The sequence below is a fragment of the Coffea arabica genome, chromosome 7e (genome assembly GCF_036785885.1).
Source record: "Coffea arabica cultivar ET-39 chromosome 7e, Coffea Arabica ET-39 HiFi, whole genome shotgun sequence".
In the NCBI taxonomy this organism is placed as follows: Eukaryota; Viridiplantae; Streptophyta; class Magnoliopsida; order Gentianales; family Rubiaceae; genus Coffea; species Coffea arabica.
The window spans coordinates 21,917,715-21,932,967 of record NC_092323.1 but is presented as its reverse complement, the minus strand read 5'-3'; the positions used below and the strand labels follow the sequence as shown (position 1 = coordinate 21,932,967).

The window sequence follows — 15,253 nt, the reverse complement described above, 5'->3', positions numbered from 1 at the left end:
TCAACCAGTACCACTGGTGAGTCACAGGGAAAAATTAATCAAACGGCCAACAATTCAATGAATAGCAGAAAATATGCCCACTATGGCAGCAATTAAACCCAACTCTGTCCAAAATTTACCCTAGAAAATGCCCAAATTATCACTTCGTTCATCCACCAAAAAAAAATCCAACCACAAAATTCCGAGAGTGAAAGTAATTGGGGTAGAGTTTACAATACCTCCACCTGTCCAATTGGTGACTTAGAGGAGGCGGCTGCGAAGAGATGGAGAAGGAGGTGGATGGCAGTCTTGCGGCTGTGGGCTCGGGAATCTGGGAGGACAGCAGTAAAGGGTGGAGCGCACCAGCGACGGAGAGAGAGAGAGAGGGCGTCGCGAGGTGGGTAGCTGTGGAGAGAGACGAGCGGCGCGGCAGTGCCCTATGGAGTTGCGCGCGCGCGAGGTGGAAGACAGCAGGGGCTGTGCTAGCGGCAGTCGCGCGACTAAGGATGAGTGAAGAAGGAAGAGCTCGCGTGTGGTGGTGGAGAGAGGAGATCTGGCGGCGGCGTGAGCTGGTGGTGGAGGCGCGCGAGCTGGATGAGCTGTGCGGAGGAAGCTCTTGGCGGCTGGTCTTGGCTGCGTGGTTGGGCAAACTCGCGAGGAGAGGGAGATGGTGGGGCTCGCGGCTGGAGGCAGCAGTCGCGGCAGCCGGGCGAGCTGTGCGGAGGAAGGAGGCGATGGCAGTCCAGCTGGCTGAGAGACGTGGCAGGCGGCGACGCAGGCTGGGGTAGTCGGGTGAAGAAGAAAAGAAAAGGGGAAAAAGAAAGCAACGGGGAAGAAGGAAGAAAGAAAAGAAAGAAAGAAAGAAAGAAGAAGAGAAGGAAAGAAAGAAAAAGAAAAGAAGAAAAAGAGGAAACGAGAAAGGGGAAAATTTTTTTCTCTTTCTTTCAAAAATTCTTCCAACGTAAATCGTCCAAATTGGAAATTGCTGTTTTTAAAATTTTGTTTTTTTTTTTTTTTTGCTTTATATTTTTTTTCAAAACCTTGTTTCTTCATTTCCCCGAATTTATATTTCAAAATTCTGAATTTTTGAAAAGAAAATAAAAACCTAAGGTTTACAAGAAAATTTCTTTGAAAATGTTTATTTACTTTATATATATATATATATATATATATATATATATATATATATATATTTCATGTTTTGGGCCGTCAAACACCGCGTGGGCATGCCAAGATTAGTCTTCGTCCTCTGATCTCAGTAGGCACAAACGCCGCGTGGGCACGCCAAGATTGGTCTTCGTCCTCTGATCTCAGGAGACACAAACACCGCGTGGGCACGCCAGGATTGCACTTCCTAGTCACAATGAAGAAAAGCATTAATATTTCTACTACCCAACGAGGAAACGACAAAATAAAAGAAATGAACAACTAAAAACAATAAAATCAATATTCGGGTTGCCTCCCAAACTAGCGCCTTTCTTTAGTGTCTTTGGCTAGACATAGCCCATAATTTACTTAAACTAAGCAAATCGGGTCCTTCAAATGCATCGTCTCCACCCGCTCAACTGGAGCCCCCTCATAGTATGGCTTGAGACGATGATCATTCACCACAAATTTCTTCTCCGTCTTTAGACTCTGGATCTCCACTGCACCATAATCAAAGACATTAGTTACAACAAAGGGACCGATCCAACGAGAGCGTAACTTACCTGGAAATAACTTCAACTTCGAGTGGTACAGTAGAACTTTGTGCCCACATTCAAACGTCTTCCTAGAGACCTGACGGTCATGAAATATCTTATTCTTCTCCTTATAAATCACAGCATTCTCGTAGGCTTCGTTTCGAATCTCTTCCAACTCCTGTAACTGTAACTTCCTTTGAATTCCGCCCTTCTTAATATCCATATTGCATTGCTTAACTGCCCAAAATGCTTTATGCTCGAACTCCACGGGAAGATGGCAAGGCTTACCAAATACCAACCTATAGGGAGACATCCCTATAGGTGTCTTGTAAGCGGTCCTGTATGCCCACAAAGCATCTCCCAACCTTGAACTCCATTCCTTCCTATCAGGGCGGACCATCTTTTCCAAAATGGACTTTATTTCCCTATTCGAGACTTCAGCCTGGCCATTGGTCTGTGGATGGTAGGAAGTGGAAACCTTATGAAGTACACCATATTTCCTGAATAAAGCAGCAATTGTCTTGTTGCAAAAATGCGTCCCCCTATCACTCACAACTGCCCGTGGCATTCCAAATCGCACGAAAATGTTAGACTTTATGAAACCTGCTACCACCTTAGACTCATTAGTGCGGGTGACTTTTGCTTCCACCCACTTCGAGACATAATCCACTGCTAGTAAAATGTATAAAAATCCACTAGAATTAGGAAAAGGACCCATGAAATCTATACCCCAAGTATCAAAAATTTCAATGAACAGCATGGGCACTTGTGGCAGTTGATCCTTTCGGGATAAATTGCCTACCCTCTGACATTTATCACATGTCTTACAAAATAAGTAGGCATCCTTAAATAAGGTAGGCCAATAAAATCCACTTTTCAACACTTTCCTCGCAGTCCGTTTAGGTCCAAAATGACCCCCACATGCAAAAGAGTGACAGAAAGTCAATATAGATTGGAATTCACTTTCACTTACACATCGCCTCATTATTTGGTCAGCACCTTGTTTCCAAAGATAGGGATCATCCCAGACATAGTACTTTGCATCGCTTTTTAGTTTGTCCCTTTTCGCCTTGGGCCAACCTGCGGGCAATTTGTCAGTAACCAAATAATTCACAATATCTGCAAACCAAGGAGGGGATGAATTAATAGAAAGTAAATGCTCTTCAGGAAAAGACTCCCTTAATGGTAATTCCTCCTCCGCTACCAGTATTCGACTGAGGTGGTCAGCTACCAGATTCTCTGCTCCTTTTTTATCTCTGATTTCCAAGTCAAATTCCTGCAGGAGCAATATCCATCTTATCAAACGGGGTTTGGCGTCCTTCTTGGTCACCAGATACCTCAAAGCTGCATAGTCAGAATACACAATTACTTTAGCACCTAGCAAATAAGGTCTAAACTTTTCTAAAGCAAAAACAACAGCTAAGAGTTCTTTCTCCGTAGTGGAGTAATTGAGTTGGGCGCCATTTAAAGCTCTAGAGGCGTAATATATTGTGTGCGCCGCTTTCTCCACCCTTTGTCCCAAAACTGCTCCCATGGAGTGGTCGCTGGCATCACACATAATTTCAAATGGGAGATTCCAGTTAGGGGGTTGGATGACAGGTGGAGAAGTGAGTAATTTTTTTAACTTCTCGAACGCTTCTTTGTACTTCTCGTTGAATTCAAAACTGACATCCTTTTGCAAAAGCCTGAAAAGTGGTGCCCCGATCTTTGAGAAATCCTTGATAAATCTGCGATAGAAACCTGCATGTCCTAGAAAAGAACGAACTTCCCGTACGGTTATGGGGTAAGGTAAAGCAGATATCACGTCTATTTTAGCTTTATCAACCTCAATTCCTCTAGACGACACTACATGTCCTAGAACTATCCCGTGCTCAACCATGAAGTGACATTTTTCCCAATTGAGCACTAGGTTAGTCTCAATGCATCTTTTTAAAATCATGTCAGGTTATCTAAGCAATCGTCAAAACTATCACCATAGACACTGAAGTCATCCATGAATACCTCAATTATTCTCTCCACATACTCAGAAAAAATACTAATCATGCACCTCTGGAATGTTGCAGGGGCATTGCACAATCCAAATGGCATCCTTCGATAGGCAAAAGTGCCAAAGGGGCAAGTGAAAGTTGTTTTCTCTTGATCCTCTGGTGCAATGGTTATCTGAAAATAACCAGAGAAACCATCTAAAAAACAATAATAGGCACGACAAGCTAACCTTTCGACCATTTGATCGATGAATGGAAGAGGAAAATGATCCTTCTTGGTCACCGCTTTCAATTTGCGGTAATCGATGCACTGGCGCCAACCCGTAGGCTTTCGAACTGGAACGAGGTCCCCTTCATGATTTTCTTCCGCAGTTACCCCTGCTTTCTTTGGCACCACTTGGACCGGACTCACCCATGGGCTATCTGAGATAGAAAAAATAATTCCTACGTCCAGAAGTTTGATCACCTCTTTCTTGACCACTTCCATCATGATGGGGTTCAATCTCCTTTGTGGTTGTCTTATCGGCCTAGCATCCTCTTCCAGGCGAATTCGATGCATGCACACGGACGGGCTTATACCCTTTATGTCCGCAATTGTCCAACCTATAGCTTCCTTAAAACCCGTAGCAGCTTATCCTCCTCCCTGGGTGATACTTTGGATGAGATTATCACTGGTAACGTCTCTTTTTCACCTAGATAGGCATACTTTAAATGCTCGGGCAGGGGTTTCAACTCCACTTCAGGTGCCTGCACGATAGAAGGTAATAGTTTTAGGTGTGGTTCAGGCACGAATATAGGAGCGACATCATACCTTAGATAACTTTGGCCTAGTGAATGCAAGGCTCCAACCATTCTTTGCAAACTGACACCTAACTCTATTTCACGGGTTGCTTCCAGATCCAAATGTTTGGTGATTGCTATCTCCAATTCATCCCTGCCATTAATCTCAAATACTTCTTGCACAAAAGGGTCAATTACACTCACAGCAAAAATAGTATTAGAATTATACGGATATTTCATGGCCTCAAATATACTGAAATGAACTATTTCTCCATCAAATTCCATCGTTAGGGTGCCCTCACTAACATCAATTTTTGTACGAGCCGTGCTCAAGAAGGGCCTCCCCAACAAAATTGGTGATGGATTTGGAGAACGTTCATTACCCATATCAAGAATATAAAAATCAACTGGGAACACTAAATTGTTCACTTGCACTAACACATCTTCTATCACCCCATCGGGATAAGTATTAGTCCTATCAGCCAATTGAATTATAATGCTAGTTTCCTTTAAGGGACCCAAATTTAGAGAAGCATAAATAGCCTTGGGCATCACATTTATAGAGGCTCTTAAATCTAACATGGCATTCCTAATGCTAGTGTTCCCTATTTTACAAGGGATAGTGAACATACCTGGGTCTCCACACTTGGGCGGAAGTTTTCTTTGAAGCACTGCGGATACGTTCTCTCCCACAATTATCCTTTCATCTCCCCTCAATTTCTTCCTATTGATGCATAGGTCCTTAAAAAATTTGGCATACCGGGGTACTTGCTTAATTGCGTCAAGTAAGGGGATATTTATCTCCACCTTTCTAAACATTTCCAGAATTTCCTTTTCCTTGTCTTGCTTTTTAGGCCTTTCCAACCTGCTAGGAAAAGGTGGTGGGTTAGGTTTAACTGGAACCACTGGGTTACGTATTACCTCTTTATTTGTGCCGGGCGTTCCTTCTTCCTCAACCTCCTTCTCAATGCGGTCCTCATTCTTGTCCTTCGGAGCCACTGGTGCTGGTCCTTCAACCTCTTTCCCACTCCTGAGGGTCATTGTACTTACATTCTTGGGATTCACCTCAGGTTGGGATGGAAGTTTTCCCTTTCCCTGGGAGTCCAGTCGGTTGACAATTGAGGCCAATTGACTCATCTGATTTTCCAAGTTTTGTATACGCGCCTTCATCTCTTGACTGCTGGCCTCAGTGTCCTGCTGAAATTTCATAGTATTAGAGGCTATGGTTTTAACCATGTCTTCTAGGGACATACCTGAGGCAGAGGAGGGTTGATTCCTTGTTTGATATTGTTGTTGGAAGCCCTGCTGTCTATTGGGGATGAAATTTTGTTGCTTATTTCCCCCATAGCTCAGATTTGGATGATCCCTCCAACCCAGATTGTATGAGTTGGAATAGGGGTCATACTGTCTACGTGGCATGGGCATGTTACCAGCCATGTTTGCTTGCTCAATTCCCTCCTCTTGTAACTGTGGGCACGAGTCAGTGGTATGACTAATGTTCGTACAAATCCCACACACTTTGGCCTGCTGTACATTTCCTACAGCTATCTGTCGAACAAATAAGGTTAATTCAGATAACTGCTGTTGAATGGAAGATGAACTTACCTCGTTGACCTTTCTCGTAGGAACATCTTCTCTCGTACCAAACTGCTGGCAGTTCTCTGCCATTCGCTCGATTAGTTCCCGTGCCTCTTGGGTAGTCTTATTCACTAGTGCACCACCACTTGCTGCATCAATGATATTTCTATCGTTCATCAGTAGCCCCTCGTAGAAGTACTGAATCAGCAGTTGATCGCTTATTTCGTAATGAGGGCATCGAGTACGCAGCCTAGTGAACCTCTCCCAATATTCATACAAGGATTCCCCGTGAAATTGCTTGATGCCACATATTTCTTTTCGTAAACTAGCAGCTCTGGATGCAGGGAAATATTTTTCAAAAAATTTTTTCTTCATCTCTGGCCACGTGGTGATAATGCATGCAGGTAGACAGTATAACCAGTCCTTTGCCGAATCCTTGAGAGAGAAAGGGAAGGCCCTTAATTTAATTTGTTCATCAGTTACTCCGAAGGCTTCATACTCGAACACACCACATCAAATTCCTGCATGTGTTTGTGGGGTTCCTCTCCTGGCAGACCATGAAAAGTAGGCAACAAATGTATTAGACCAGGTTTTAATTCAAAAGCTGCATTCTCACTAAGGCGAGGAAAAGTTATGCAAAGAGGTTGTTGGGTTAAGTTTGGAGCAGCCAACTCCCTTAATGTTTGTGTGTTTGCCATGACGACGTTCTCTTGGTACGAATCACTTGAATTTTCGCCACGTAAATCTGTCAACTCAACCTCTGGATCTAGTCTTTGAGATGTCACACTAGATTGCTCCTCTCTGAGCTGTCTGGTTTCTTTCCTTGTTCTACGCGCGGTCTTCTCTTCTTCAGGATCGAAAATTAATTCTCCTGTACGAGAAGAACGAGGCATAAACTAGAAAAAAAAATACCAGAAAATTAGAACAAAATTGAAATTGAAAAGAAACAAATAATTGACACCAGTCCCCCGCAACGGCGCCAAAAATTGACAGGTTGTCGAACCTGTGCAATAATAATAATAAAATCCTAATCTACCACTAAAAACAGTCAATAATTAATCCCGGGTACTGGAGCAGGGACTCTAGGTGTGCAATAGATTACTTGATTCACCTTGTTCCCGAAGAGTTTTCTTAATCCGATATACTAGAATTAATTAGTTGACAAAAAGTTACTGAATAGTAGACAGTGGCAAGTAGGGTCGTCTCCTTAGGGATTGGGGATATTTGTCTCTTTTAAATCTCAATTGGTAAGGGGGGATTTCACCGGAATGAAACTAAAAACAATTAAACAATTCAACTAAAAATAAATAATTAACTAACACAAATATAGCAGGAATTAAATCAAGAATAAATAAATTCTAGCCAAGGATACAACTACTCAGACACAGTCCATTTATCTGATCATCGATGCAAGGGAGGTTCTCTTAATTTCTCAATAGGCTAGTTATAGTCGCCGATAAACTCTAACGACCAATTTTTCCTTAAATTATTGATAACTAAGGTACGACCATTAATTACCCCTAACCAAAAAATACTCCTAGGTACGACCGTAGGAATTAATTTTCCAATTGCATTAATAACTAGAAAAACCTAGCCCTAATCAATAACACGCTACGAGGGTTATTTAAATTAGATTGCACGTTCCCCTAATGTGTAAACACACCAGTTGCCACTAATATTAATCAATCAAACAATTACGGATTTAATTGACTAAATTGGCACGAGACTAATAAATCACATTGAACATCGGGCCCTTGACATCCAATTAATAAAATAATCCCAAGAAAATTCAAGCAGGCAACGTGCAAATATTAATAAATTAAGGAACGCGTGAAAACTAATTAGATCTCACAGATTTTCGGGACTGCGCCGTCGAGTTGACCCTTGACTAGATGGAAGACTTAGCCACGCCGCATAATTAAATCACCACACGAATTAATAAATTGCAAAGGCATTGCGTTTTTACCAGAAAACAAGGAATAAAGGATGTTTTTCCCGTTGGAGAATATTGTCGAACACCTGGCGTGCGTCAGAGGCCAGTCTCAGGAAAGAAAGAAAGAAAACTAGAACTAAACTAAAAAGCTAAACTGAAGGGTCCTTTGCTTCTGTACGTTTCTTAAAAAGCCAAAAGAAGGATCCCTCAAGGCTCATCCAGTGGTCCCCACCACTTAGCCACAAGCCTCCAAATTACTTCTTCGTTTTCTGGCTCTCTACGTTGCTTTCTTCTTAAGAGCCAAATGACTAAAGCCCTTTTCCTTTCCTCCGTGGTCCCTGCCGAACCAAAGGCCCAAGCCTTGAAGTTCTCACCGCCGAAGTCTCTGGTTGTAGTCTTCTTAGTCAACAAAAAATAAAGGAATGGGATTCCAGTTCTTTTCAGCACTGTGGCCCTGGCCTGTGGCTTGTTTGAAGTTTCATTTATCTCCAGAAAGTCCCTCATGTTTGGTAGTTTTCTGTTTCATTCCTGAAATTAAATCCAGATACCAAATATGAGTAGATATCAACAATTAACACGATATTTGGCAGGGATAAAAGGGAAATTAATAATAAAATTATTAACAAATGATACCCTATCAATATCCTCCAGGAGAGTTGCTAAAATTGATTCATCCTCATTCTTTCCTTGGATTTTGTCTACTATAGCTTTACAATTTGATTGGATCTCAATCTGTTGCCACCTGCCTCCTTAGCCATGATCAGAACCATCCTTATTGCCTCTGCTTCCACTACCATTGCATCCCCTTTCCGTTGGTTTTTTTAACCCCAGGCTTTCTATTTTTCCAGTCCAATTCCTTGCTACAATGCCAAGTCCTGTTCTGATCATGCTTGCTGAGACTGCTGCATCCATTTTTATCTTAATGATACTTTCACTTGGAGGAGTCCATTGCTGTCTCGGTTCGTTTTGAGGTGTTTCAGCACTGTGCCTTTCATCCTCAGGTGTTTAAGCACTGTGAGATTTCTGATTTCAATTTCAAACTCTTCCGTTTTCTCTTTTCTTTTTTTAAGGTTTAGAATAAGCCCTTCACAATAATCAAAGATCATTTTGGGAACTTTTGAATTCTAAGAGTTGAAAATTGTAGAAAAAACAATTACAAAGTTTAATATCAAGTAATTTCACAATTAGAAGACTTGCCTTTGACCAGAGAGCCCTTTGGTCTAATGGTTAAAATTGAGATCTCATGACCTAAAGGCCCTAAGTTCAAATTTTCCTTTTTTGCTTCTTACTTTTTAAATCCCACCCCTCCCCTACTAGCCAGAAACAAATTAGAAAAAAAAAAAAGAGGACTTGTCCTTGGCTTCTGCCCAAGCATACAAGTTTGGTAGGGGAAATGCTTGTCTGCTACAAAAGCTTAGTACATAAAAACACTAATTGTGCTTTGTGACCATGTCGGTGCATGCATAAAACCAAATCTATAGACACCGGAGTTTTCATTTTCACTAAAACTTTCTTTTTCGCAAATTTTCTATTTTCATTTCTATTGGTCTTTACTTTTTTTTTCTAATGTTGCATTTAATCATATTTGTAGGTTTTCTTTTATTGTAAAACCACAAAACAAAAAAAGAGAAGAAACGAAAGAAATATGTGACAGCATTCATATGATATAGAGTTTCTGCATTCATTTCTACTTTGTCATTCTTTTTTTTAAAAAAAATTATTTTAATAATGTAAGTTGAAGGATTCAAACCCAAGATCTCTCACTTGCACTCTTTCTTCTGAACCATCCAGCCCATCCCTCCTACCCCTCCCTTCTGTTTTGTCATTCATGATTGTTACCTTGTTTCACAATAAATCTGAAATTTGACTACATGTGCAAAATGAATGGTTTTATAATGCTGGGATCGAAGTAGTTGCTCACGTTGCAGACAACGTAACTCAACAAGAGAAGCAGCAGCGGTGGAGTCATGACTTTTATTCGGAGGGTGAAATAATTTTTGGATTCAACTCACAACCTATAGTTTTTTACATTTTTTTTATAGAAGTACTTGTTACAATAAGTTTAATATGCATGAATAAATTCTTTTTTTTTTTTTAAAATTTTTTTCTTGCAGAGGAGGAGTGGGATTTAAGAAGTAGGGAGGGGATAGAGGTGTTAAAACCTAGGACCTTTAATTCCTAACGTCTCAACTTTAACGTACGCATTAACAAATTTATTGAACATTGCAAAAATAAAATCAAAAAATTTTATGTAGGTCGTGATTTATGATGTGCAGTAATTATCATGTTATCTAATGGTAAGATTGCAAAATTGTTAATATTACTTATAAGACTAATAGTGTGACGATCCTACCACCCCTTAGGGCGAAACCTAGGGTTTAGCGAACCGCCTGCCTAACTCTCGCCAGAACTCATTCACTCACATTAACTTCAGAGATAACATTTCCATTAAACAACCACACATTCAATCTTAAGTACATAGCCAACTAGACTAGAATGTAAATTCGTCCATTAAAAGAAACAAATTACAAGTTTTAAATAGCGATATACAAATTTGACCATCCAAAACCGTCTATCTCTACTCGACACTTCTTCCAACCTCAACTCCTGTAAGGAAAACAAAGCTAAGGAGATGAGCTTACGCCCAGTGAGGTTTTCCAAATAAGCAACATTCAATAAACACTTATACCAGTAAAAATTAAACAAGTAAAGAACACTTCACTATATAATTACTTTCAAAAGGATACGGTGCTCATTAGGAGCCACTTATATAACACTATACATTTCACAATAGAATAACTCATTCAATATAAAAGGATACAAGTTCCTTCTGGGAGTCATTTCAATATCACTACACACTCTGCCAAAATCACCCCCTTATATCCTCCAAAATAATAAACAATCCCCTACATTCATTAATCAGTTCAATAATCTCCAAACTTCAAGGTAATACTCGAGTATACCGAAGCACTTACCCAAAACTATCATTCTACTTGACCAAATCCTTTGCTGGCTCGAATAGTTTGTTGAACAGAGGGTTTTGGGGCCCAGTTCAACCAGTGTGATAAAGTACACATACGGCTTGCATTCATGCACACTTACAGTAACACTTGATCAATTATCAACCTTCAAACTCAACTAAGTCTAATACAATAAAATATACCCCCGACTTAGAAAGTAAGGGACAATTGAAATACACTTTATAATGCATCGCTAGCAATATTCCATAATAAGCACATTTATCACATAACATCACTTAAGTAAAACAAAAGCAGTTTAGACACACAAATCCGGAAACACTCACCTAAAGTATTTTGAGTTCACACCTCGGTACTTGGACCCTCCGCCGAATCTCCCTCGGCTTCTGAGATATTTATAAACTTATTAATTTTCCCAAATGGTGAAATTAAGGTTCACATGATTATTTTGACTAAAGTATATATATGTGTATATTTAACCCAAGATGTTTAATGTATATACATATTTAGAAGGAGATTTAAGGTGATTATATGCCAATAAAAGTTGGGATTTAGGTTCTAAGCATCATTTAAAATCAAGGTTCAAAGTAAGTTTTCCAGAGTTTGGCAGTTTAGAGATCTTATGAATTTCTTTGATTTCCTCCTAGATTTTTGGATGAGTTTTATAGGTAAAACTTTTATAAGGTAACTTAGAAAAGTTTTGATTAGTTTTGGTTCGTTTCTACCTTAGAAATTCAAAGTTAAAAGGTAGAATCTAAGTATTAAATTAGGATTGCTTAAAATAGATTCTAGCAGGACATACTTCATGTTTTTGGTCAAAAGTTCACTATTTCCTTCATTCAAATCTCCTAAAATCCAACCTGAATTTTACCATTATTCTTTATAGATTGTTCTTAGTTCAAAGTTTGATTAAAATCTCCTAACATTTTCAGAAGACAACTTGAACTCCTCAACTATCCCAATCTGTTCAAACAGTCTTGCAAGCTCAACTAGCCCCCAGTTTCTTTTTCCAAAGACTCAATATTTCTTTTCAAATCAATGTAGGCATAATATATAGAGCAAAACAGAGTACCATAGGGTAATTTTAACCAATATTTGTATAAACTTCAGTTCACAAGATGGAAGTTAAGCCTGAGAAAACACGCCAATCATTCGAGTCTCAAAACTGAAATTCCAGCCATATATTTTTCAAGATTTTCATTCAATCTATCAAATTATCAACCATATCCAACATGCACTCACTAATATACTGAAATGAAATGAGAACATGCAGCTTTGAAAATCCAGCAAAATTTCCAAAATCTGTTTTGAAAACAAGAATTGTAGCTAGACTCCCAATCGGGCAACTAACAAGTCTCACAGCCATACAATCCTTATATAGCTACTCCAGCCCCATTAAACGAATTTTCACCCAGGAAAACTAGCCTGCAACTCTAAATAAAGATGGTACTGGACATATAAGAAGGATTTCCTAGCTAAATTCTTAAAAATTCCAGATGAAAGGTTGAGAAACCTTACCCTCACTCTCAGCTCCTTTAGTAGAATTTTTCTCACCAAGGTTACTTCAAATTTTCCAAAAAAAAAAAAAAACCGGTGAATCTATTCATGCATGTCATGTTTAAAGCATTAAAAGTTTAATGAGCTAAAAGGTACAAGTTTGCAACTAACATTTTGGAGTTAAAGTTAAAGAAAATGGCAGCTACATACTCTCGGGTTTCAAGCAAGAAAATCCTGCGATACCATTCGTCATTTGTTTCTTATAGCCTTTAGATTTATAACACCAAACTTGATACAAATCTAAACCAAGGTATATTACAAGAATTTGCAGTAAAATAGCAACAAATTTTTGAAGGCTGAAATTTAGCTATGGTTCAAAACCAAACAGGCTACGGGCATGTGGATTTCTAACCAAAAACTCAACTTTCTTTCATGATTCAAGCATAAATCATATAATATATCATAATGTTACTATAAAGCCATGAATCTCCTAGAAAAATTTCAACAAAATTGAAGTTACAAGCTGGGAAACACAGCCCTCCTCCCACGGTTCAAACTGGAAATTTCAGCAAACTTTCTTCCATTTTTCTCATCCAAAGCAGCACCTTTCTCACTTACTTTCAACCTTAAATCACCTACCAACATGCTTATAACATAGAGTGAAGTAATAATCATGCATTTCCCAAAAAATTCAACCAAAAATTGCAACTAGAAACCATAATGCATAGGTCAACTCTCAGCCTCAATCCTGGAAATTTCAGCAATCATGAAGTTCACATGCATTCCATATTTTCACCAAGATTCATTCACCAAAAGGAGTAAAAGATTTTCTAGCAACTTGCAACATAATATAAACCAAAAGCTGGATAGAAATGAGCTTCCTTAGCTCGGTGCAAGCTGGAAAAATTTCCAGCATTAAACAGGTTCCTAGCACAAATTTACTTCCATCAAACATCAAACCAAACATGCATCCAAATTTCTCTAAGTTATATGGGAAAATTGAAGTTTCTAAGCCATATTACCTTATTTTTGCTGCTACAAATCAAGCTGGAAGTTAGCTCACCTTCCTGATTTCTCCTCAGCTGGAAATGGAGTTAGACAAGGTTTCCTCTCAGCTTTCCCTCCAGTTTCTCTCGGCTGGAAATGGAGTTAATACACAAGGTTCCTCTCAGCTGGAAATGGAGGCAAGACACTCTAGTGTCCATGGGCTGAAACAAGGAAGCAAACTCTAAATTTTCTCTCAAGTTTTCTTCTTCCTCTTGGCTAGAAAATGGAGCAAGACCGAAAGAAAGCTTTGACTATAGGAGTTTATGTCTTGCACGGTTACCGACACTTGGCTCTTAGTCATCTCCACTTGTCAATCATATGTGAGTTGTCAAGAGTTATTTTAGCTATTACCCCTCACTTCTATATTATCATGCCATGTCCACACTAATTTCTTATTCTAGTTAGTTTTAATTCCTATAAGGGTTGATCCTACACCAATTTAAGGTACAATCAAGTTGTTTAATCACAAGAAACAAGTAAATTCGTAATTTAAATAATAACAAGCAAATTGCAACATACTCAATTCTAGATAAACTATAAATTGCACAATTAATTTCAGGCTCTCACAAATAGATATATTTTTTAACCTATTCGCAAATAATTTTCACACAGTTAAACTGTTAAAGAATTATTTGGTTCACCTGTGATTCGTATGATTAGATATAAAATGAAGTTCAATGTTAAGTAAATAAGATTTATTAGAAAGAAATTAAAAATAGCATTATGTTAAATTTCAAGGTTCTCTTTTAGAAAGAGTGAGGGCAAATTTAAAAAATTCCAATACTTTTGGGGAACAAAAGTGGTGCTAGATAAAATACTTTTGAAACATGAGGAAGTAAGAGTGAGGCAATATTAAAAAAATAAACTTTTTAAAGTTATTTTATAATTTTCAAAAATTGAGGGCTTCCAATTATAGCAGTAACGTAAAAGCAACTCCGTCTTCTTCTATTGTGACAAAATACTTCAAAATGTGAAGGCATATTTTAAAATTGTATATGTATAATGGAAAGAGACGGATCACATCCAATCCTAAAAACATATGCAATTTTTCTACTTAAATTATAGAGAGCGGAGATATGTGTAATAAAAAGCAAAAAAAAAAAAAGGATTATGTTGACAAAAATATAATCTCTTTCTAAAAAAAAAAAAAGAAAAAGACTTTTCTTGAAGAGAGAATTTTGATGTGGGGTCACTAGTCAGAATGCATCATAAATTCTAATAAAATCCTTTATGGAAAAACTAGTGATCCTTAATGCAAACAATCTATTTTGATCTTAATAGATCTTAATTTGATTGTCATTAATTTCTCTAGAGGAAGGAACTGTTGCAGCGCGAGATCAGTAGAATAAACAAGTGCAAACACTGCTTAACAAAATTGCCATCTAGTTTCTTTGATTTTTCATTCTGATCAGTTTGAACAGTTAAAACGGATCAAATTGTTTGTGTAGTGAAAAGAGATGGATTATGTCCAACCCTATAAAAGTGATACAATTTTTCAATACAAATTGTAGAGAACAGAGATTTGTGTAATACAAACAAAAAAAAAAGGATTATGTTAACAAAAATATGGGCTCTTTCATTAAAAAAAAGGTATTTTCTTGAAGAGAGAATTTTGATATGTGAGATCAAAGTGCATTATAAATTTAACAAAATCCTTTATACGAAAACTACTGATCGTTAATGCAATCAACTTGTTTCCATCTCAGGAGATTTTAATTTGATTGTCATTAAATTTGCCAAAGGAAGGAACAGTTGCAAAGCGAGGCGAGTTGATAAAAAAGTATAAAAATTGCA

General features: G+C 38.4%; 1 protein-coding gene and 1 long non-coding RNA gene across 3 annotated transcripts; both read right to left on the bottom strand.

Moving 5' to 3' along the window:
* Window positions 1–4,249: 4,249 nt before the first annotated feature.
* Window positions 4,250–6,379, bottom strand: LOC140011298 (uncharacterized). Its single transcript, XM_072060083.1, has one exon. It carries the CDS (start codon window positions 6,377–6,379, stop codon window positions 4,250–4,252), a length of 2,130 nt encoding a protein of 709 aa, XP_071916184.1.
* Window positions 6,380–7,927: 1,548 nt separating this feature from the next.
* LOC113718990 (uncharacterized) lies at window positions 7,928–13,705 on the bottom strand. Of its 2 annotated transcripts, none has more exons than XR_011818615.1 (3): window positions 11,242–13,705; window positions 8,571–10,544; window positions 7,928–8,465 (listed from the first exon to the last, which is right to left on the bottom strand). It is a non-coding gene; the product is annotated as an uncharacterized lncRNA (long non-coding RNA). The 2 variants fall into 2 exon arrangements; XR_011818614.1 differs by having other exon boundaries at window positions 7,935–8,465; window positions 13,435–13,705.
* Window positions 13,706–15,253: the final 1,548 nt, after the last annotated feature.